Below are 25,226 nucleotides of genomic sequence, written 5' to 3'. Positions count from 1 at the left end.
GAAATTCTTCCTAGTGTCCAATCAATCTCCCCAGGCACACCTGAGGCTGTTTTCTCTCATCCTATGTTTCATATGAAGGTCATGCCAGTGTTTTAACTGTGGAAAATACAAGGCTGACATATCTAAAGTATTTAGCTGCTTTTTCTTGAGCCAGTCAGTCCCAGTTGTCCCATCAGTCATTGCCTTCTGTTGATTGTGACTTCCTGGTAACACCACTGCTGCTCTCAGCTAAACCAGTTTCTCATGATACTTTTCTGGTGGCTGCTAAAACTGCAACTTTCAGTTTAGTGTAAACTTGCTACTTGTGTTGGTTTAGTATTGTAGCTTGCATGTAGAATATAGATACTGATGATCTGCGCTACTGACATCACAAGTTCGTTGACTGTGAATGGTTTCTTTTCCTGTAATATGCTTTCTTCCTAACGTCCCATTAATTTCATATGGATTATCTGTATTCTTATAAGGTGCTCACTGAATTTCTGAACAGTTGTATTTAACCATAAGCTGCTTTTGACCCTATTATTATTCCTGTCATACTTCCACGTGCCACTAACTGCAGCCCATGAAGCAGTTACATGAAAAGAATTCATTTATATGAAGGTTCCTTTTCCTAATGACTTTTATTCAGCAAGCATCTAGATCAAAACCTGTCTGCCTGTACTTATACAATAGTTAAACCCACTCTTCCCTTTTCAAATATACATACATTTTTCCACACAAAGCTGTTATAAATTTTGTTGTTTCAGGCAAACTATGACCTTTAAACTATAAAACTATATAAACTATAGAAAAGATGAAGTATTCAATTTCAGGCATTAAATACCAAGCAGAAGGTTTAACAGGTATTTAAACATGAAGTAGAAAACATCAGGAGATTTTGGCCTAGGTGTGTTTAACCTAAAATAGAATTTGTCATACTTTAGTTATATTGAGAAGATTAAACTCTGAGATGAGTTTTCTACTGATGAAGTACTAAGAACAGAATGTTAAACAACATTCCTTGCTTCAGCTGGCCCAGTAAAAGTCAAATAACTCTCATGCCCTGTACTAGGTCTGACTGGGATGGAGTTAACTTTCTTCATAACAACCTGTATGGTCTCCCCATTCAGGTCCTTCTCCTCCTTCCTGGGCCCCAGTGAGTAGGTCCAGGGTGGTCAAGAGGCTGGGAGGAGGCACAGCTACCACAGCTGACCCCAAATAACCAAAGGGGTATTCCATACCTTGATTTTGTGCTCAGCAATAAAAGCAATAAAAGCTCATGGAAAGCAGGAGTGGGGGCAGTGTTCATGGTTATGATGCTTGTCTTCCCAAACAACTACTGTGCATGCTGAAGTGCTGCTTTCTAGGAACTGACTAAACATCTGCCTGGGAAGCAGTGAATTAATTTGTCGTTTTGCTTTGCTGGCATATATAGATTTTGCTTTCTATGCTAGATAGTTGTTATTTGAATCCATTAGTCATCACACCTTCTATTTTCATCCTGTCCCACAGGAGAGGCGAGAGAACAAGAGGCTTGTTGGCTTGAGTCAAAACTTGCTTCCTACCTTCCCCAATAGCCTTCTATTGCCTCCTGGGACTGTTAGCCTTTATACCAGAGTAGTATTTGTAGTATTTGCCATAAAAAGCAAATTAACCTTCACTGTAGTAAAACTTTAGGAAAGCAAGTCACTGTGAGTTTTAAAGCTCGGTTTTAAAGCTTTACATAAAGCACACCTAATGCTGCCAACTTGTTACATTTTTGTTTTCAAAAATAAGGATGGGGAATATTTTTCTGCTTTGTAAAATTTAGGGGGAAAACATGGTTGTCCTCTGACTTAAGGATACCTTTCAGGAGAAAGTATGTATAGTGCTTTTTTTGGTCCTCAGGTGAAAGTGTTGAGGAAAACGCGAGTGTCGTTGTGAAGCTCCTTATTCGACGTCCAGAGTGCTTTGGACCGGACCTTAGGGGAGAAGGAGGAAATGGTTTGCTGGCAGCTATGCAGGAAGCTATCAGGATCTCAGAGAATCCTTCTCGTGACCTTCCCTCTCAGGCATATAAAAGAGAAGGGTACGTAAATGTGAATGCTTATTTGGCAAATGATGATTTAATAGCTGTTTTACTCAAGCTTGGAATATATGGATAATAGGCTTTGTTATTCAATATTATACAAACATAGAGTATTAGAGATTTACACCCACAAGCAGTTGTCAGATGGAATTTGTAAAATGTGAGCTAGATAAAAGTGGAATAAGAGTTACAGAAGAAGCCTGAAGGGCAAAGAAGAGAATACTGTTGTGGAATGAAGCTAAGGTAAAATGAAAGAGGAAGATAGAAGGCTCATGTGAAGTCATTTATTACTGTTAATTACATGCTTACTCTAAGGATACCCCTGTAATCCAGAGCCAGGGAAAATTAATATATCTAATTAATAGTCTCTGGATCATGGACGTAGCTCCAGAGAGGACCTATAAAATTACATTAGCAAAAATGCTCTGGGTTTATTTGTTTATCTTTTAGGGATGATGAGGAGGAGGAGGAGGAGGAGATTGTGCATATGGGCAATGCAATCATGTCATTTTACTCAGCTCTTATAGATTTACTTGGACGCTGTGCACCGGAAATGCATGTAAGTTCATTTTGTCACTTGCTCAGAAAATGTAGATTTGTAAAAAGAACTGTACATGTCTAACTAAACTGTTCTCTGTTCAAAGGTATCTTCCCTTCAGAAGGTGGACGTTATTGCTTTTCTCTCTGTATCTAGACAAATATGTTTCCTGCAAGCTGTTTATAAGAAATCATGGTCTTCTGATTACTTACGGTTTTTATATATCTGAAATTTTTGGGACTTTTTATATGACTCTGGAATCAAAGCAAAGATGAACTACTAGTATTGCACATTTATACTACCATCAAAATTTCTGAAACTTTCTCTAGAAAGCCATAAAATACTTCTGTGATACAGAACAGCTTTTGTGTGCACTGATGAAATATGGTATCTGCACTGCATGGATACACAGAAAAATATGTAAAATAACTGTTTTGACTGTAATGCCCACAACAGCCACATGCAAGACTTGGTTTTAAGTTAGACAGACTTCTGCTTGTCAGTATTTAAAATTTGTTAGTAGGATAAATCCAGCTGAAAATGCAGTATGTATCTCAAAACAAGAAGCAAGAAATTTGACTAACAGCTTCTGGCTACCTGTTAGCAAAGGTATTAGTTTTATTTTCTGTAAAGCTGTATGTAGGAGTCTGTTGCCAGATATAGTAGTTTCATGTTAAGAAAATTATTGGAAGAGATTTTCAGAGACAGAGGTTGTGAATATCTAATTTCTGCTAGAAGTTGAAAGGAGTTGGTCACCTCTTTGTTGTTAATGCCTTCTGAAATTTTTACGGCATAGGAATAATAGAAAAATGCATAGATGCATCAGACAGGTATGCATTTATCCATAAGGTAAAGAGGCAAGCTCAAAACCTGGTACTATAGGTTCTGTAAGTAACAAGTCTTTCAAAAATTTCCAGTTTTATCACTTTGACTGCTTAAGGGATCTTATCCATATTTTGTGTGTTATTGGGAATTTATAATATTGTGAAATTAGCCAAATTAGGACAGATTCAAAAGTAGGCTCAGCTGAAAATCAACTGCTTTACAGTTCTGGGAGAAGTTAAATTTCTGTGCATTTTTTTCCCCCCAGTGTTTGAAAAAAAAAGCATATTAAGATCTGTATTTTGATGACATTTTTCTTATGTAATAAATTTCTTAACTGATTAACTTTCTCTAACAGCTTATTCAAAGTGGAAAAGGGGAAGCTATTCGAATCAGGTCAATCCTTCGATCTCTAGTGCCAACTGACGATTTGGTTGGGATTATAAGCATACCACTAAAGCTGTCAACAGTTAACAAAGGTAACTTCAGTACTTTCATTGGACTAGTTCACCTTATATAAAAATCTTCTGGCACATAAGACTTCTGGTGTAAAATGGAGAAGTTTTGTTAGAGCTGAGTACAAATAGAGAACTTTTCTTCAGATTTTAATTAGATAGCTATCAATTAGAGCTGCTTCAGTAGAACAAATACTCCTGTGGAGCACAGAATATAAGGACATAGTAATACTACAGGATCGCACTGTAATGGGCTGTCCATCTCAGTGCTTGGTCTCCAACAGTGGCTGTAGAGATGCTGTTTTTTTGGGTAGGATAAGTAAGTCTGGACAGAGTTCCTTTGTACTTCCACATTATCCAGTTATTTGATTAGAAAGATTAGAGTGTACCTCCCTGCCCATTAATATCTGCTTCTGGACCTGGTGTGCAAGAAGGTACCTAATCCCTTTGGAATAATGTCTGTACCCACAAACTCCTGTGGCAGTAAGTTCTAGAAATTTGCTATTTGCTACATAAAAAAAGTGTTTTAAGCATTTCTGCCCATCATATTTGAAAAATCATGGCACTCAGGTGAAGTTCCCGATGACTTGAAAAAGGGAAATATAACCCACATTTTCTGAAGAGGAATATGGAAGACCCAGTGAACTACAGACCAGTCAGTCTCACCTCTGTGCCTGGCAAAATCTTGGAGCAGATTCTCATGGAAGGCATACTAAGGCACATGAAAAAACCCGAGTTGGTTGGTGACATTCACTAAGGGGAAATCCTGTCTGACCAATTTGGTGGCCTTCTATGGTGGGATAGGGGCAAAGCAGTTGATGTCATCTATCTGTACTTGTGTAAAGTGTTCCACACTGTCCTGCACGACATCCTTGTCTCTAAATTGGAGAGACATCAATTTGATAGATGGACCACTCGGTGGATAAAGAACTGGCTGGATGGCTGCACAGAAAGAGTTGTGGTCAATGGCTCAATGTCCAACTGGAGACCAGTAACGAGTGGTGTCCCTCAGGGATCGGTGTTGGGACCGGTCTTGTTCAACATCTTTGTCGCTGACATGGACAGTGGGATTGAGTGCGCCCTCAGCAAATTTGCCAATGACACCAAGCTGTGTGGTTCGGTTGATACCCTGGAGGGAAGGAATGCCATCCAGAGGGACCTCGACATGCTTGTGAGGTGGGCTGATGCCAGCCTCATGAAGTTTAACCATGCCAAGGGCAAGGTCCTACGCCTGGGTCGGAGCAATCCCAGGCACAGGTACAGGTTGGGTGGAGAAGAGATTCAGAGCAACCCTGTAGAATGACTTGCAGGTGCTGGTTGAGGAGAAAATGAACATGAGCTGGCTTCAGTGTGTGCTGGCAGCCCAGAAAGCCAACCATATCCTGGGCTGCGTCAAAAGGAGCATGACCAGGAGGTCAAAGGAGGTCACCCTACCCCTCTGCTCTTGTGGGACCTCACTTAGAGTACTACGTACAGTTCTGGTGTCCTCAACATAAGAAGGACATGGAACTATTGGAAGTCCAGAGGAGGGCCACAAGGATGATCAGGGGACCGGATCACCTCCTTTATGAAGACAGGCTGAGAAAGTTCGGGCTTTCTGGAGAAGAGCCTTGAGAAGAGCAGGCTGAGTGAAGACCTCACAGCAGCCTTCCAGTATCTGAAGGGGGCATATAAGGATGCTGGAGAGGGACTCTTTTCAGGGACTGAAGTGATAGGACAAGGGCCAATGGGTTCAAACTGTAACAGAAGTTTAGATTGGATATAAGGAAGAAATTCTTCACTGTTAGGGTGGTGAGGCACTGGAATGGGTTGCCAAAGGAAGCTGTAAATGCTCCAGGTTGGATGGAGCCTTGGGTGACATGGTTTAGTGCGAGGTGTCCCTTCGCATGGCAGGGGAGTTGGAACTAGATGATCTTAAGGTCCTTTCCAACCCTAACTATTCTATGATTCTATGGTTGCATTTTTTATTATGCTCAGCTAATATTAATTAGGACCCTTGTATTGTAGTATTTTGTGATTTGTGGTATAGCAGTTCTTCATTCATCTTGTCAGCTATAATTTTCGATGTCTCATTTATATCCTTTCTCAGGCCTCATTTTGCCAAATTGAAGAATCTTAAGTTTTCTTAGTTTCTCGTCATAAATGCTCCATTAACTGCATCATTTTAGTTGCCCTTCTGTGTACCTTAACTACCTCTATTCTGCAGTCCCAAGAAACAGAAAACAGCTGTGGGATGCACACAAGACACAAACATGTTTGTACTAGTAATGTGAGCACACCATAGTTTGGTTTATGCACTCTGAACTCAAAGTGCAGAAATGTATTGATCATTGTGTTCTTGCTTGTTATGCAACTGTTGATTCTTTCCTTAAAGTGGTCAGTGTGGTTATCCAGGGTGGATTTATATCTGCAAAATAACTTCCAAGGTAACCATACAAATTGAAATTTTCTATGAAGCATAAACTCAACATTTTTATGGCTTATCATCTTCATGTTCCCCATTGATTTCTCCATATTTCATGGGATATAAATTACCAGTCTGTCATTTTTTTATAGTGCAAAATATTTTTATCTTCCTTTCCCTCCTTCTGTTGTCTTTTCTGTTTAACAGTTATTGTCTATTCCACTTTACAGTCAGAGATGGTTTTTCTCATCCACAGTTAACTTCTGTGTAATTTTTGTCTTTCCCTTAGGTTCTATGCTTTTTTAGTCTAGCTTACATGAGACAAAAATTAAAATTAACCTTTTTTGCCTTCACAGTTGCTATATATTTTTAATATTTGCAGTAGTATATATCTTTAATTATACCATATAAACACTCTCCGTATTTCTAATGGAACAAATAGATTACCATTCATTCTTAAGCTGTCATTTAATAGTGAAGTAATAGTAAATTGCAAATAATAGGGTGTTTTGAAATAATACAAACCTAGTAATCTTTTTCAGCACACAAGAAAACAGAACAATAATATAATTTTCATTGAATATGTGATTTTACACATTAAATATAATTTTAGTGTCTTTCACTGTCTTGCTTTTTCTTGTTTTATACGTTATCTACTGTTAAAAATTAAATTATATATTTATGTAGATGGCACAGTAAATGAGCCAGACATGTCTGCAAATTTCTGTCCTGATCATAAAGCACCCATGGTACTCTTCTTGGACCGTGTCTATGGTATTAAGGACCAAAGTTTTCTCCTTCACCTACTGGAAGTTGGATTTTTACCAGATTTAAGAGCCTCTGCTTCTTTGGATACAGTAAGTATTTTACTATGGACTTCAGGTGCAGTGGCTGAATATAGTGGCTTCATTAGTGTAAAAAAATGGAATTTCAAGTCAAAGCAGCTATTTAAAAAAAAAAAAGATAGTGTAGGCTTGCTGTAAAGACAACAGTAATAATTCTGTTACTATTAATTTAGGTTGTTTAATTACAACCTAATTGATAATTAATTAATGCTTATTATCTTAAGCATTCAGTGCCACTTTATGAATCAATAGTGCAATATAGTTTAGAAACTTTTAATACAGGCTTACATTAATTATACAGTAAGTACATTTGTAATAGGTCTACTGATTACTTTTATTGTGTCTTTCCAAGAGTTACACTGAAAACTCATATACGTGTAGTGAGATCAAAAGTGCTACTTAATGCTTTGTGGTTTTGTTAACCTCTTTAAAGAAAGAAGATGCTTTTTTTTTTTTTTCTCCTATTGGTTCAGAGTACAGTGGGGCAAGAGATGGGTGATAAGTGGATGACTTGGATTTTATCAATTGAAAAAAAAGGCATTTGTCCTTGTGTTATGAATGGATATAATTTTAGCACTCAGTCATTAAGGGGACTTAAGGAGTATTTAATTATTCTGTTTTATAGACTTCATATCTAGTAACCTTTATTCCATATGATACTAACAGTCATTTACTACTTCACACAGGTTTCTCTAAGTACCACAGAGGCAGCTCTTGCGCTAAACAGATATATTTGCTCAGCTGTGTTTCCATTACTTAAAAGATGTGCTCCCCTCTTTTCTGGAACAGAGCATCACGCCTCTCTTGTTGACTCCATGCTTCACACAATATACAGGTTATCCAAAGGACGTTCCCTTACAAAAGCACAAAGAGACACTATTGAAGAATGCCTGCTTGCTATTTGCCAGTATGTATTATACCTTGTGTACAAATTGATTTCTTTTGTGCAGTGTATGTATTTTAGGAATTTCTTTCTTTGTGTATAAGGTGGAACTATGATTATTTTATTCTTGTGTGAAATAAATTACCAGAATGCATGATAAGATTTGTTTTTTCCTAAGAGAAAACAGATTTGATTTTTCCATTATGGTTACTGCACTACACAAACTGTCATGTTGATATGAGCTTTATGGTGATACAGGATAAATTCTGATTATTTGTAAAAACAAAACCCCAGTAATACCAAAAGTGTTATTGCAAGTCTGACAGTAAGTGTGTGTCAGGGAATTAAGGGATTGATGTCTGTGGTTCTGATTGGGGTGTGAAGAACCTTGACTGTAGTTTAAAAAAGAAAAAAAGAAAAGAAAAACTACCTCCCACTCTCCAAATCCTAAAACTGAACTGAGCACTGAAGACATATCAAGAATTGAAATGTAGATTTGCCAACTGAATCATAATTCTTGATCTTTGTTATAAACTGTAGTGCTACTTGTCTGGGCAGTGGACTGTGAGATTAGTAATGCAGTGTGCATTTTCGGTTTGTGCATAGCACTGGACCCCTGCCAAAAAAGAGGATAGAATGGAAATGGAGAAGATTTGGAAAAAACAAAAAAAAGGGATCAACATAAGGAATAATTTTGCTGCTTGGGAAACAGCTTAGGAGACCAGGAATCTTCAGCCTGGAAAAGTGATGACTAAAAGGGAGATATGAAAGCAGTGTTTTTATCTTGATTTTGAGTCTATTGATCGCTGAAATTAAATAGCTAGAAAAAAATGCTGAGTAATTTATTCAGTCTCCTAGTTGAGATTTATTTCTTACAAGAATAATCATAATGCATTTTCCTGCTCAGTTAGGAGTGTGTTGTTGCTTTTTAGTTTCATATCAGAAACCATTCTGTTAGGTCATATTCTGTTTCTTTTGCTCAGATTATTCTGTCTATGTATTCTGAAAAATATCCAGCACCCTTCCCTCTGCTGTCATCTGATACAGTCGTACACATTGTCTGTTCACCTAAGATAGTCCAAAAGTAACACATCTTTCTGTGCTACATTCTTCTACATGTAGATGAGGCACAGCGAGGTTCTTTAAGCACATACCATTGGTTTTTCAAAACACATTTGTAGTGATTTGAATTCTAATATGCCAATTTTTACTGGACTGTATGAACTTCACTAAGAACTTCTTTTTTTTTTTTTTTTGAAAATTACAGCCACTTACGTCCTTCTATGCTACAACAGCTGTTGAGAAGGCTAGTTTTTGATGTGCCCCTACTCAATGAATACTGTAAAATGCCTCTCAAGGTAAATGCTTTACTTTCTGTACATATATTCCATGTAAAACTTACTTCATGATAATCCGTCGTTATGTTTTTAAAAAACAGAATGGGGCAGGGTGAAGCACAGGTTTTTCCGGAGAGATGGTTTAAAGGGTGTACAGGAGGCTCCTTTTGCAATGTTTTGAATAATACTGAGGCCGCCAACTACAAATGACAGAAGTAAAATCAATTTGAGTTTGTAAAAGGTTTTACCAGAATCTGTCATGTCGTGCTTTATACCTTTTCATTGACTCTGTTTTTACCATCCGAGTTAATCTGTATTCACATGGTGACAATCCTGAAATACTGTAATTTTGCTGCTGTCATCTCTGAGAATCCCACAGCAGCAGCTGGGAATAATACACTTTTATACTTTCAGAGTATGGGCTCTACTGCTCTCCCAGAAAACAAAAGAAAAAGAGACTGTTTTTATGAGCCATTAGAAATGAAGAAACAGAAATAAATAATGATACTTATGTAACTGTTTAAATAGATACTGGCAATTCAGAGTTCACTAACCAGTATGTTATTTTGTTAGGTACTGATGTTTTACGTGCGTTTTTTTCTTGAAAATTCTAGCTTCTGACAAATCACTATGAGCAGTGCTGGAAATATTATTGTCTGCCTTCAGGAATGGGAAGCTATGGAATTGCAGCAGAAGAAGAATTACATTTAACTGAAAAATTATTCTGGGGAATATTTGATTCCTTGTCTCATAAGGTAATGACTTTAATACACATTACAGTATGGGGTATGATAATTTGTTGTGACAAGTGCCTATTTATCAGTTCATTCATCTAATATAGGGGATATGGCAATGAATGCTTTTAATGAAGTAACTTTCTAATGAAAAATTGAATGCTGAATCTTGAAAGATTCTCTCCAAACTAATGAAATATAACACATTTGTCTTGATACACCCATATAGCTTTACACTAGTAATAAGGCAGATTGGTTGCTGTGCTAACAAGTTGGTGATGTCACCTCTCCTATTTTAGCTCTACTAAACTTTTAAAAACACTTTTTACTGGCAGAAAATTAATTTTAAGAAATGTATGTATATGCTTGTCAAATAGTTGGTGTATGCGCAGTAAATCTACATTGTTTGCAAACATAAACTTGTTTGGGATTTTTGGGGGGTTTGTTTTGGGTTTTGTGGGGTTTTTTTTCTTTGTTTCTTTGTTTGCTTTCTGGGTTGTTTTTTTTTATTTAGTTTTCTGGTTATTGCCCAGCTTACAAAATATAATGCAACATTCTTAGAAATATTTTTTTTTCCATTTTCCTGTTCCAAACTGTGATCCTGGGATTTTTTTTTTTTTACTTGCTTATTTTTGGTCTGAGTAAGAAATAGTTCTGATAGGAGAAATGCCTTACTCAGTTAAATTATTATTATTTTTTTTGCCTGATTGAGCTCAAAAATATGATTCTTGCTATGGAACAACAACAAATTTTTCATGGCATTTCTGTGAATTTCTGTTCAAATTCTTATTGACAGATTTAGATGCTTGTTTCTGTAGGCATTCTGATTTACAGTATCAGTCTCTGCATTACTCTAAAACTACTTTTTAAGCCTTACTTGCATTTGATTCTACTGACATTTACTTCTCTCACTGCCGTCACAAGTGCAGAGTGTCAGGAGGGCCTGACGCAATAAAATGTTTCCAATTAGTGCATCTTGGCTTTTTACAAATAAATGATGATATGTTTCTGCCAATATTGATGGCCCGCTATAATAGTATTTTCATATTTCTCTAAATGATCGTAGTTGTTGTGTAAATCTGAAACAAAACTAGAGGAAGTTAAAGTGTTGAAATTTTAAGCATTCTGCTTGCTTTGATATAAACATGAAAAAACTTGTTGATAAAATTATAATGGACCTTAATATTATGAATATATATATAATGGTATAATATACTTTCAGCACTTTCTTAACACAAAGTGGTCATTCAAATTTATAGTAGCGTATAAAATTTCTAATAATGAAGCAAGAGAAATATTTTTGTAGGGTTTTTTTTTTTGCTAGAAATGGTTGGTGTCTGTGTTGTAACATCAAAAAGATGCCTGAGCTATCTGAGTAAAATTTTTAAAAAAATTATGATATCATCAAACTCTTGCACTTTAGTGTTCATCAGTAGATCTTAAAGCCTTTTAAAACTATATCATTATGTGCATTTTACAGATAGGAATCTGAAAGATAGAGAAGTGATTTTTATTTATCCTAAGCATACTAAGAATGTTGTTTCAAAGCTGGAAGGAGAGCCTTGCCTACTGTGATCTGCTGCCACTTCTTCTAGAACATGTTTTTTTATGATTTAGTGTGTAACAATTGACCTTGAATATGTTTGATGGCAAATTGCTAAAGATATATTTTTCAAATGTAATTCTATCTCATATTTTTATATATCAAGGACATCTGTGTGCTTTCTAGAGCTAAAATGACTATTCAGAAGAGCAAATGCACCTCTTAGCAGGACAATTTTTGAAAAATAATGAACTGCCTTTGCTAAAGTAAAATACAGCTTCCTTTAACCAGTATGACTTAAACTGAAACAGATTACAGGAAAAGAGGGAGAAATTACAATGGCTTGTGCAGGTAACATAGCAATTAGTCATTTTAGAATTGAAGCTGTATTTCATAGATGGCTGTACTTCTATAACTAGGCAAACAGTAAGGCCCCTTACTAGCCCAAAGAAAGCTTAAGAGTCATACTTGTATGATATATACTTATAAAAGTGCCAGCATCCTTTCATGTTAATTTGAGTAGTCTTTAAAATGTATCAAGTTGGCATCAAGAGAAATAGATGTTGTGCAGGAATAATTTTGCTCTATGCTTAATTTTTAAATGTGCTTTACAGTTTGTTTGCATCTTCTAATATTTGGACATATGGCTGCTTGCTTTTCACTAACATTTTGCATGTTTTTCTGTTGGATTTTCCAACCAGTTCCTATCTCTCCTGCAGAAGTATGATCCAGAGCTCTTTCGAATGGCTTTGCCTTGTCTAAGTGCTATTGCTGGTGCCTTGCCCCCTGATTATTTAGATACAAGAATTAAATCAACTTTGGAAAAGCAGACTTCACTGGATCCAGAAGGAAATTTTGATCCCAAGCCTGTCAATACAGCAAAGTGAGTCATATAAATCATAGCAATTTCCTTTCCTTAAATATTGTTGTTCTATTCCTTATTAACAATTTTTTCTCCTCTATAGGAAAAGTTGGCTAGTCACTGGCTTTTTAATGGTACTAGTACTTTTCAGAAGTAGTGTAGGGATTTTTGCTTCCTCCTGCCAAATACTTCACTGTGATGTATCCTGTTTACTCGATATAAAACATCTTCTTCTCAGCACTGTATGGACATTAAGTACTTCCCTGTTATATGTGCACACTACGTAACAAATTCTATACTTCTTGTCTACTTTATGCCTAGTAATTCAAATGTTTGAGATATGTACACTTGTAATAGGTTTGATGTTATCATTATTTAGACTGTGCTCATGACAAATGGTACAAGATCACCAAAATCTGGTGATTCAGTTGGCCTATTGCCCAATTTTTTATAAAATTCCCAGTTTTGAGTACTGATCTCAATCTGATACAGAAAGGTAAGCAGGTCATGTGTGATGATTTAATAGAGACTTGGCCTTTCTAGTAATCTTGTGCTTTTAAAAATCAGATTTCTAATATGTTTATATTCAAGAACTGAGGTTCACTAGTTGATTCTTGCTATTAAAGACTTGCCTTTGCATCATTATGCAATGTGAAACATCCATGCAAATATTATCCTGTATTAAGAATTGTCAAGAAAAATATCTGTAGGTTATGGTGAAGCAGTGTTTTTTTCTTGTGATTTCAGTGTCTAATAAGTGCAGCTGTTACGTATTTGAAGATTCCCTGTAAATGCCATTATAGCTCTTTGTTTTGCAGCATTTCGCTGAAAGAAAATGGAATGGCAAAGCCGAATGTCTTGCCTTTGTGTGGAAGTGAAGCATTCTGATTAGTTCTATATTATACTGACATTTTTTTCATAAATCAGACTGTAGTGACTTATGATTGAATGACCATACTCTCCTTTGTTTACAGCCTTGTACTTCCTGAAAAGTTGGAGTATATTGTCAGCAAGTATGCTGAACATTCCCATGATAAATGGGCCTTTGATAAGGTAGGAATTATTTTAATACCAGCAACGGTCAGGAAAGGACTAGTTAATAATACCTGGTATGAATATTGTAAGAAAATGGGACAGTTTAACTGATAGGCCCTTGGTCAGAATGTGTTAATGTCTGCATATTTACGGGTATGTGGAAGAAATCTTTTGCTCAAGAAAATGAACTGAAATTTGTCAGTTTTTCAAAGTGGGCAGAATTTATTAGACAAATATTTGAAGGAAATGAAAAGGGGGCACTGGCTTTAGTTTTGTTTGCTTGTTTTTATTAATAAAATTGTGTAGATCTTACCTTTATTTTGCTTGGTAATGATATTTTTTGACTGGGAGGCAGAGAATCAATTTTACTGAAGCAGCTCTGTGATCTAATAGTGTATCTGGAAATTCTAATGTCCTTTTTTTATTTCAGAAAATGCAGCTTTAAGAAGGCTCTTCCTCTAATTTTCCAAGTGCTCTGTCACTGTGTTGTGTTTCAGTTTCACCACTTCAAAATAGCTACGAGACAGTATATACTAAGTGATACATCTTTTTAATGTTTCAGTGAAACATTTAAAAAAGGCCTTTTTAAGGTTACATTTGCAAATATATTTTATTGTTAATAAATATAACTTTCAGAGTTAAATTTGAGCAAAATGAAGTTTTGGGGAGTTGACAATAGTTTTTGATAACTGTGTTGGAAATTTTCTGACATTGAACTAATTAATTCAACCCAAGTAGGAATTTTAAATCTCTTTCATTCAAGGAAAAAAATAGAATTTGGGTTAAGTAACTTATTGTAACTATTAATAAAAAATGAATAACAATTTTATACAACACTTACATAGAAATAGCAATTCTGTTGTTGTGTGGGGCTATGTATGCAAATTTGTAGAGAAAGATATATATATATATACAGAAGGATATAAATATGCACACATTTGTCTCAACCCATAAATTTCAAGTAATATTGTTTGAGGTAAAAGATTCATTAAAGTTACATTCTTTAGTGCTTGAGCTGTTAACGTTTTCTTTTCTGTGTTGCTGACTTTAACCTCACAGAGAATAGACTCTTTACCTTAGCTACTACCGTCTTCATGCTTGAGTCCATTTCAAGGAGACCAGTGTGTATTAGGCTCAGACCTGGTTTCATGAGACCTACTACTCATAGGTGGCATCTAATTTGTCAGGACCACGTTTTATTCCAATGTATCTACAAATGGGTGCACGTTCTTATAACAGAAATTTCTGTGGCACTGAGTAGCTATTGGAATAGCTTAGCAGTTCAATACAACAAAGTAAACTGGATAATTTGCCATTACTCATCTATGTTGTTCTCATCTTATTTCAGTATATTTATTTTGCTTTCAGACTAATAGTGGGTGGAAGTACGGTGTTTCACTTGATGAAAATATGAAGACACACCCATTAATAAGACCTTTCAAGACTTTAACTGAAAAGGTAATAGAGGAAATTATAGCTGCATTAATAGAAATTAGATTGATATGTGTAATTTTTAAAGTCTATTTAAAATACATGCTGTAAGAGACAGAATTATTACAAATAATTCTTATAAGAATTTGTGGAATTCTTGTGGCTGTTAAGAATAGAAACATTTATATGCTTAAGGAGTTGGCTGGATAATCTTACACAGAGTCTTGTATAATTTGCTTCTGTTGGGCCGTCTTCCTCTGCCTGAGCCAATTTGTATTCAGAGTATCTATAGCACAGGATTTTCAGGCCTTTGTGGATGAGGAATGACTGGCAGAAACTCCTGGGTTTTCAGATAAAAGTGTAATTTAACATAGCTGAAGGCAATTTTGTCTTCAAGAAAGATGGCAGAAAAATTTAAAGTATAGAAGATGCTTCAGTAGAAAATGGGAAACATATTTAAACTATTTTGAATAAACTTTCATTTGAATTTCTTGGCTAGACATGAATATCTTCTAGTGGTCAGAACAGTGGACTGATTTGAATTCTGTTACATATTTTTCAGTGAAACCTTGGGTGACTCATAACTCAAATATTTGTCCCTTTTTACCAAACTTTTCCTGTTCAGAAAATGAAAATGATAAAAAACCAAGAGGGGTTCAAAAGGTTTAATTTCCCAAGGTTTGTAAATTGCTTTGAAGTCTTTGGAGAGGAGCTGAGGAATTGTTGGTTGAGTTGTTATTAAAACAGTTCAAAGAGATTTTTCTGAATTGTCTCAGATTAGATATTTTGAACATAGAAATCAGGTCTTTTCATGAAAAGTGTCATGTTAAGTAATTGTCATAAAAATTCTTATTGACGGTATGACCTGAAATACTTTTATTAGGTTGATTTGAAGGTCTTAATATGACATACTCAGAATTTTCTTTGCCACAACTTTTCAGGTTTTCTCTAACACCTTTACTTTTCAAAAGAATGTTAGAATAAAGGCTGTTCCCTAATTTTTTATCGATGACTGCATTTATATGAAGAGGTACATAGATCAGTGACATTCTAAGAGTGGATATAAATATAGAAAGACCAAAAAAGGCCTTGTGCTGATGCATTCAAATGTACATACTTGCCTAACTATTTTCATAGTACTTGTAATGCCATCAATTTTGTATTATTTTGGGCTAGAGGAATTAATGAAAAGGTTTCCAGATACAAACTACATCATTGCTCCAGAGCTCACTTGAATGCTGTTACTGTGTAACAGATATTCCAGAAATAAATACTACTAGGAACAAAATGAACAAAAAAAGTATTTTAAAGTTTTTCTCATGTGTCCTCAGATATAATCGAATTTTGTTTGCCATTGTGGCATGTGACAATTTATAAATAAGGACAGAATATTTTTATTCTGTGTTTGTTACTTGCTAAATACAGAGAAATTTTACATTATTTTCTTCAAAGGAAAAGGAAATTTATCGTTGGCCTGCCAGAGAATCACTGAAAACCATGTTGGCCATGGGATGGAGCCTAGAAAGGACCAAGGAAGGAGGAGAAGCAATAATACATCAGCGCGAAAATGAAAAGCTCCGCAACGTATCTCAGTCTAGCCAGGTAAGGCAGAATTGCTTAAATTTAGAAAGCAAAAGACTTGTTTGTTAATCTACTAAGAAATTATAAAAAACTATGTTAATTTTATACTCTTCTAATGAAAATAAACATTTAATGTTAGAGTTCTGAGATTGGAAGTCATGTCACTATAATAAAAACTGTGAAGCAACACTAAAGAGGGGATTGCAAAAAAGACAACTTTAAAATGATAAGGCTGTCACCTATCCATTTTCTCAGAAGACATGGAGACAGTTTTCATCTACTTATTTAATAATTGCATGCTGAGACTGCTGCGCACTATGTGTCTTGGAGGTGGGCAACTATTTAAAACTATGACATGTGTTGAGGAATTTTTATTGTAGCCCTTGAGGTGAATTAAACATGTATTTGTGCTCAAATATAGTGAGATTTAATGATAAATACCTTGGAGCTCTACTACTTATGGCGGAAGGAGCATACAAAAGATGTGCCAGAAGCTGATCCCTTACATACAGTTGCACCAGCACTGATTCTCTGTGAGCATCAGGCACTTTAAGCATATGTTGGGTTCATTCCCCAGCAGCAGTTTTGCTTACCACAAGTGGCCCCTGAGCACTCTTGTTACAAGACAGCATTTCTTATCTTTTCAGCAAACTTCGCTCCTTACAGGGAGTCCTCCTGTTTCTGGCAATTGTGCTTCCAGCCAGCTGAGCCTTTTCTGCACTGCGCCTTCTTGCCCAAGAAGATACACATAAAGACATGACTGAGTAGGGGATTTCAGCACATATTTAACTTAAATACATGATTGGAATCACTGATATATATGTGATTGGTTACATTTAACATAGGTTAAATAATGCTTAATTTAAGCACTTAAGGTTTGTTGCACTGCAGCTCTCATACTTTAAACATTTAAAGACTTCATAAATATACCACACTCCTCCTTTTTCTTAGTCTGTAAATTGCATGAGACAATAATCTATTTTAACTTTATGTTGTGATGTCTTCTCTTTAGGATATAATTCATTCACACTCTTGCCACACTGTTCTGTCATGTATTGAAGGCGTATCTTGTATGCCTCATGATTGGTTTCCTCTCTTAGGCTGAAAAAGCATGGATCTTAGCAGGTTGCCAGTTGTTTTAAGTAGGGAGATCTAAGTATCTTCAGTAACCTTCTTATTTCTGCAGATGTATTCTGTTAATCATCCTGTGTGTCTTCAGCACATTGCAAATAAAAGGTGAAGAGAGGTTCGATAAGAAAGTTTAAAAGTGGGAATGGTGTTGCTCTAATCAGATCAACAACAGAGATGGTGTATTTCAGTATTTGATTCTTTTATCTGAAATACTTTTACCTGAAAATAATTCCTTTTTCTTTCCTGCAGGGAAATGGATATAACCCAGCACCACTTGATCTCTCTAATGTGATGCTTTCTAGGGAGCTTCAGGTTTGTGTTTGTGTTTTGCATATATTGTGCTGAAAAGAATTAATATATTTGTTCTTTTATAACTAATGACTTGAATTTTGTCAGGTTTTATGAGCCTATTTCATAGAACCGTAAAATCATAGAATAGTTAGGGTTGGAAAGGACCTTAAGATCATCAAGTTCCAACCCTCCTGCCATGGGCAGGGACACCTCACACTAAACCATATCACCCAAGGCCTCGTCCAACCTGGTCTTGAACAATGCCAGGGATGGAGCATTCACAACCTCCCTGGGCAACCCATTCCAGTGCCTCACCACCCTAACAGGAAAGAATTTCCTCCTTATATCCAATCTAAACTTCCCCTGTTTAAGTTTTAACCTGTTACCCCTTGTCCTATCACTACAGTCCCTAATGAAGGGTCCCTCCCCAGCATCCCTGTAGGCCCCCTTCAGATCCTGGAAGGCTGCTATGAGGTCTCCACGCAGCCTTCTCTTCTCCAGGCTGAACAGCCCCAACTTCCTCAGCCTATCTTCAGGTGCTCCAGTCCCCTGATCATCCTCGTGGCCCTCCTCTGGACTTTTTCCCAACTTTCTCAGCCTAGTGTTTGTGATATGCTTTTGTAAAAAGGTGCAAGCCATACTATTTATATATATATATATATATATATATATATATATATATATATAAGAAAGAGATTTCTACTGTTGATCCTATAGGTGCTTTCTGAGTTCATAGAAAAAGTTATCATGTAACTATGGAAGGCGGTGTAAACAGCATGTGATATATATGTACCCTGTGCCTATGCTGACTTCGAAGAACAGACGAATGTAGAAATGAGACTTAACTGTGAAGTTTCTTTACCACAATAGTGTAAAATTACGTAGAATTACAAGTTTTGTCACCTCCTAATTTTGCATCTTGTGTTTTCTGATGGCAACGTAGGGAATGGCTGAGGTAATGGCAGAAAACTACCATAACATATGGGCCAAAAAGAAGAAAATGGAGTTGGAAAGCAAAGGTAAGCCAGAATGCTGTAAACCACACACACACAAAAAGACAAAAAAAAAAAAAAAAAAGACAAAAATGAGAGAGAAGAAACAATCTGAAAGAGGCCAGTGTAAGACAATCAAAATTGAATAGTTCCCTGTTGTTCTTGAAGCAAAATAAATCTTACAGTCAAAAAACTTACAGCTTTTTCAACTTACTAAAGGTGGAGGTAGTCATCCTTTATTGGTACCTTATGACACATTGACAGCTAAGGAGAAATCGCGAGACCGTGAAAAGGCACAAGAGCTGTTTAAATTCCTTCAAGTCAATGGTATAATCATATCTCGGTAAGTTGCACATTTTTTTTGAGATACTTGCTTACATTCTGTGCAGGAACCATGATGATTGTCCTTATCTTGCTGCACTCTGTTAGTAACATAATTACCGTTTGACATATCTTATGTAAATCAGAATCCTTGTTATTTTTATGTTTAGAAAGACCTTTCTGAAACAGTGTAGACAGGTAATATTTTTAATAAGTATGTGATCACAGTGGATACAAAATGCAACAGTAGTTTAATTAAACAAGCAGGTGACTCAAAACTTCTAAATTACCAGCCAGCAGTGTCAGTAAGTGTAGTGGGAAAATAAATCTGAGGTCTGATACTGAAACACATCTATGTGCTTTTTAATCCAGTTTTTAAGAAAAATGTTGGTTTGAATTCTGTGGAGCAGTCAAAGTGGCTGTTTTGTGGGCATTTCATACTTCTGCTCAAGCAGGAGTGCAGACTTTTAAATTGAATTGCTGTGTCCAGAAGTCAGCTCTCCTGCAGGCACATACACTGTCAATGAAATTAAAATAACTCATTATACTGTATTTTTTGCTTTATATGATGGAATTGTAAGTTAATATACTGTAATTGTTATCCTTTTTTTGTATGTGAAACACCTGAGGACTTAGGAAACTGCAGTTTTGCTGGCATCTTTGTAAAATAAACTCTATTCATGAACAATTTTTTTCTGTATGTGCAGTCAGATGATTTCATTTATTTCTGTTTTTCAAGTCTGTGTCTGTAGTGAAAGTATACACTCAGAAATTTATACTAATTGATTATTAGGATCTTCAAAAGGTAACTTTGTTGGCTTCAGCAATTAATAACATTTTTAAAGATATTAGAAGACAGCTTTAAATATACATTTCTGCTTTACTAGAAGAAAATTTCCCTCCTGCCACATATGTAGGCTCTCAGCCTGAAGCTGAAATGTAGGTATGCCAGCAGACATTTTTATATCCTCTATAATTGCTTTAGAGCCATTGAATAGGAAAAGCAGGTTTAGTTCCTGTAAATAGTAACAGGACAAGGGGTAACGGGTTAAAACTTAAACAGGGGAAGTTCAGGTTGGATATAAGAAGGAAATTCTTTCCTGTTAGGGTGGTGAGGCACTGGAATAGGTTGCCCAGGGAGGTTGTGAATGCTCCAGCCCTGGCAGTGTTCAAGGCCAGGTTGGACGAGGCCTTGGGTGATATGATTTAGCGTAGGGTGTCCCTGCCCATGGCAGGGGGTTGGAACTAGATGATCTTAAGGTCCTTTCCAACCGTAACTATTCTATGATTCTATGAAATGGGTGATCCTTTGAAACACCAATGGAATTGCTCAAATACAAGTTTTAGTATCTCTTTGTGGCTGTATCTGTTCAGGTTAAGAAGACAGTGTTTCCAGTGTTAACTAATTGAAAAAGCCTGCTCAAACTCCATATGGGGTAGGGGCTGAGAGTTTTCAGCAATTGTCTATAGAAGGGTGAATCACAATTATCATCTTCTCAGTGTTTTCTTAAGATGACTATGTGCATATTTAAATATATGCAAATTTTCTTTTTGAAGTACTGATAGCAATTATCACATATCTAGAATGTCAGTCTCAAAAATGTTGGTCTAATCCTTAAAACATGGAAATTCTTTTTAACTGGAAACATATAGGCGGCATAGTGTGTGTACGTTACATATACCATCTGCCTCTGTTTTGATTTTTGCTCCTCTCTGTTTGTCAGGAACACTTTTGAACTACTTTTAGGTGCTTATGAGATACAGAGAAATCTCTCAGGCCTTAATCAAGTATAAGTTAGAAAAAACATGGTATTCTGTTAAGCATCCTTATTTTAAATCTCTAAATGTCTTTTGATACCAGCTTTGTTATTTAATAGAGCTACCAATGTCTCTCAATTTTCAGGAAAGTACATGGAATCTCTCAGCTAGCATGATTTATAAACAAAAAAAGATAATATTTTCACTGATCTCACTGAAAATACACATAAATACTTAGATAAATTATCCACTTCAAAAGTGAGGTAGGAGGAGATGCCTGCCAGCCATATATACATGTTAATACCCTTGATTCTCCCTAATTTACTCCTATACCAATGCTAAGGAATCTCAGGACAAATGATCATTTCCTCCAACAAACATTCAAACATTCTCTATTCAAATTAACAAGTTGTTACAAGGGAAATTCCAGTTAGATATATGAAAGTATTTTGCCTTTATTTTTTGCACAATGAGGGTGGTCAAACATTACAGTAGGGTCTCCAGCAAATATTATGAGATTTCGGTGCTTGAAGATACTCTATACATTATTCGACAAGGTTCTGAACAACCTGATCTAACTTTGGATTCAGCTTTTACTGGAGATGAGAGTTGGATCAGATGACTTTCAGAGGTTCCTTCCAAGCTAATTTTTTCTGTGATCCTAAAGAATTTTAGAATTTCAGTGAGGTAGGTTTTATTTGTAGCTGAAGTAAAATCTATTATTTTAAATCTAGGCACAGCCAACCATACATGTTTTTATTCCTGTTTAATATATTTGAATGTACTAGTCATGATTTAGGTCATTAATTTATCTCAAAGAATACATAATACATGCATCTTCCTAAAGTATCACATACCATTGAAATTTTTCAATTACTTTGAATAGTATAGTAGTTTTTTATTTACATTTAGGTTTTCATTTAGTTGTTTAAGTCATTTTGACTTCATAAAATTCAAGGCCAAAAATGTGAATAATGAAATGAAGTGTAGTACTTAAACTGATTGTGTAAAGATGCAGTTGCTGACTTCCTAAACATTTTGCACTTTGATCTGCGAGCAGTAGAAATTGAGTGGCCAGTGCATTGCTTTGTCGGATTAAAATGATGGCTTCATTTGTGCAATAAGGTAGCTCTCTGAAGTCTCTATTCAAAACCACACACGTTTTGGAAATTTTAATCCAAAACTATCATTCCGCTTAGAGAAACATGAACTTATTTTAACATTTCTGGCTATGTAGATGACAACTTAGAGCTGCTGTGGAAGGTCATTTTCTTCTTCTTTTGAAAATCTGACATCAAAAATAATAAGGAATGAAATGTTTCATCGTCAATGCTACTTATCTTAATGTTTTCTAAAACAGGGGTCTGAATGACATGGAGTTGGATGCTTCATCCATGGAAAAGAGGTTTGCCTTTAAGTTCCTGAAGAAAATTTTAAAGTATGTTGATTCTGCTCAAGAGTTTATTGCACATTTGGGTAAGCTGCAGATTTTAATTTGAAAAATATTAAAACTGTTGATAGCTAAATATCTGGATATCGGTATGTTTAAAATTCTAGCAACCACTTATTCTTTCATTTAAGAAACTTAAATGATGTCTTTTGATTTGAATTCTTGGGCATCTTTAACTAGCTAAACTGTTTCTGCTGTTTTATTTGTATTATAGCAAAAATAAGATTACAAGGATATATAAAAGAGCTATTATTTATTTTTAGACAACTTCTTATTTGTGTCTGCCTTGATTATATCCTTGCAGAAGCCATTGTAACCAGTGGAAAAACTGAAAAATCTCCACATGACCAAGAAATAAAATTCTTTGCCAAAGTGAGTGATTTAGTATTTCAAGTAATGTACATATACATTCCATTATACAGAACATGGAAATTTTTAACGTTAGACTGGTTTTCAGGTAATAGAAATATATCTATCCCATTTTTTTCATGGTAAGTAATACATTAAATGTTATCAAATATTTCAAAATACTGTCAAAACTATTTCAATGCATTTGGTAGATCCAAATATTTCAAAATATCTGATTCAACACGAGAAGGAACATAGAAATTAAAAGGCAGCTTATTTATTATATGAAATTAAATACTCTCACTGAAAATATAAATTATTTCTGAAAATTTTTGCCCCGGTATATCACTGAAGTGCATAGTATCATTTAATTAACAGGAAGAACTATTTCTATGCATAGCGTTGTTATACACATTTGTGTACCTAGTAAGAAAATGTTGTCAATAATCAGATTTGAAGTAAGGAACGCTTAGAATTTAATTTAGGCACTTAAAAAGAAAAAAGCCCTCTCCCTTTATATCTGTACTGGAGGTTTATGTAAATAGTGGAGAGGAAGGGTCCTCTTAGTTCAGTGTTACTTATCTTTATTGAATGTGAGAAGATAAGCCTGCAGTATAGGATCCAAAATAGATTTGCGTAACTTTATTATTTATATCAATTTTAAGTAAAATTGTAAGCCTTAAGAGTTTAATTTTTATTATTTTGTGTCTGAAATGAGAAAACACAGCTGCTACAGAGCTTGAAAATTCTTTGAATAAACTCACCAATCAGAGCATTGTTGCAACATTTACCATTTTGCTCTGTGAAAAATACATTTTGTATCTGTATTTCTTAGGTTCTTTTACCATTAGTTGATCAGTACTTTACAAATCACTGCCTCTACTTCCTGTCTTCTCCAACAAAAACACTCAGTAGCAGTGGATATGCATCAAATAAGGAAAAGGAAATGGTAGCAAGGTAAGTAGAAAATTAAGATGTATACAGGAGGGTTCTATATTGATAATTAAACAACTCTTAGATTAAAAGTAATAATAGTTCAAAAGCTCAGTGTCCTCAGATAGAATGTAAATAAATTTATTCTCTATCAGAATGGCAGTAAGTGAATGGAATTCCTTATTTTAGTATTCTAATTAAAGAAGTAAGTATATGTAATAATACTAACAGTATCTAATTGTCGATAACATCAAAAACAATGAATAGTTCTGTGAGCAACGGAACTAATAAAACTTAGTTTCTGATTGGTTTATGTGTCATTGTTGATGGCACTTTCTGGTTGAAGCTTATCCCACAGCTGAGTTATTTAAATAGATTCGCATTTAAATTTTCAGATATCAAAAAATGTGAAAATACCATGATGCAGCTTTTTAGGTGTCATTATGGATTCTCCCTTCTCTACAAAATTACTTATGCCCCCAAAGAAAAATTGCTGGAATTTAATAACTTAGATGTCTGTACTGTTTTATATTTGACTCAAAGTCAACCATTTGACTCGAAGTTATTCTAGAAAACTCAATTAAAAAGAGACAGTTGCCTTTTAATTTATAATGTGTTGCCTTTACAAAAATACGGTTTTCATTTTTCTGCAATTAACATTTAAAAATCAGTATTTAATTTATTTTTAGCGATGACTGTCATCTAATATTTTTGTTGCCAATTTTTTATTCCATTTAGGGGTATGCCACCAGTTATTTTGTTTGGGAAATTTTGTATCATAATCTCTCAAACTGTATTTTATGCTCATGCTTTCTTACATTAGCTGTCAGATTCTTAAATTTATTTTGCTTTCCTTCACTAAGTTGAACAGAGTTTACTTTTCCAGTGGAAGACTCGATACAAAATTTGAAAGTAAAGATAACTTACTTGTTGTTACATAACATCAGACCTAGCACTGAACATCCTAGATTCTGTTCTTCATTTTATCTTCCAGTGTCTCTTTGCATTCCTCTAAATTATTATTACCCTTTTGTTTCCATCTTCTAGATGTGCGGTAGTCATTATAAAGCAGTTGCCCGTAAGAGTGAGTGGATATAGTGTCCCTAAAATTCTGCTTTAATGAGCTTTCAGATATATTATATACAAATATACAAGATAGTCCTCCAGTACTTGCAGAAGCCAGCTCAGGTTCAGGAGGATTGAAGCTTTGTTTCATTTAATTTCTTTTCATTTGAATTCAATTTCATACTCTCTTTCTGAATACTCTATTGCTTCACTGAAGTCAGTCAGGTCAGCTTAATAAAGCTAGAAAGATGCTCAGTGGTGTTGCACAAAACACCTTCACAAAAGCTCATACATGAAGGAAGTTAGACCTCTAGTCTGCATATCTGCTATTATAAATTCAGAAATATAATTCTTTTTCCATTTGTCACTGAGCAAAGTGACAGTTATTTTCATCTTATAGGAAGTATAATATTTTCTTAC

General features: G+C 35.2%; 2 protein-coding genes across 2 annotated transcripts in view; one reads left to right on the top strand and one right to left on the bottom strand.

Moving 5' to 3' along the window:
- LOC134163987 (uncharacterized) overlaps positions 1-25,226 on the bottom strand; it is a 612,365-nt gene that overhangs the window by 57,945 nt on the left and 529,194 nt on the right.
- RYR3 (ryanodine receptor 3) overlaps positions 1-25,226 on the top strand; it is a 225,138-nt gene that overhangs the window by 140,783 nt on the left and 59,129 nt on the right. The window contains exons 44-60 of the mRNA XM_062619313.1: positions 1,867-2,047; positions 2,498-2,606; positions 3,766-3,886; positions 6,954-7,123; positions 7,798-8,018; positions 9,262-9,352; positions 9,946-10,086; positions 12,328-12,491; positions 13,445-13,523; positions 14,874-14,963; positions 16,389-16,538; positions 17,898-17,960; positions 18,883-18,958; positions 19,151-19,274; positions 22,371-22,486; positions 22,765-22,832; positions 23,644-23,765. Of these exons, the coding sequence (XP_062475297.1) occupies positions 1,867-2,047; positions 2,498-2,606; positions 3,766-3,886; positions 6,954-7,123; positions 7,798-8,018; positions 9,262-9,352; positions 9,946-10,086; positions 12,328-12,491; positions 13,445-13,523; positions 14,874-14,963; positions 16,389-16,538; positions 17,898-17,960; positions 18,883-18,958; positions 19,151-19,274; positions 22,371-22,486; positions 22,765-22,832; positions 23,644-23,765 (2,086 nt within the window). The remainder of the gene's footprint in view (positions 1-1,866; positions 2,048-2,497; positions 2,607-3,765; positions 3,887-6,953; positions 7,124-7,797; positions 8,019-9,261; positions 9,353-9,945; positions 10,087-12,327; positions 12,492-13,444; positions 13,524-14,873; positions 14,964-16,388; positions 16,539-17,897; positions 17,961-18,882; positions 18,959-19,150; positions 19,275-22,370; positions 22,487-22,764; positions 22,833-23,643; positions 23,766-25,226) is intronic.

Source organism: Pezoporus occidentalis, unplaced genomic scaffold, assembly GCF_034315485.1.
Source record: "Pezoporus occidentalis ecotype Australia unplaced genomic scaffold, CSIRO_AGI_Poc_V1 ctg21, whole genome shotgun sequence".
In the NCBI taxonomy this organism is placed as follows: domain Eukaryota; kingdom Metazoa; phylum Chordata; class Aves; order Psittaciformes; family Psittacidae; genus Pezoporus; species Pezoporus occidentalis.
The sequence above is the reverse complement of the archived record's forward strand: the minus strand, read 5'-3'. Positions and strand labels throughout refer to the sequence as shown.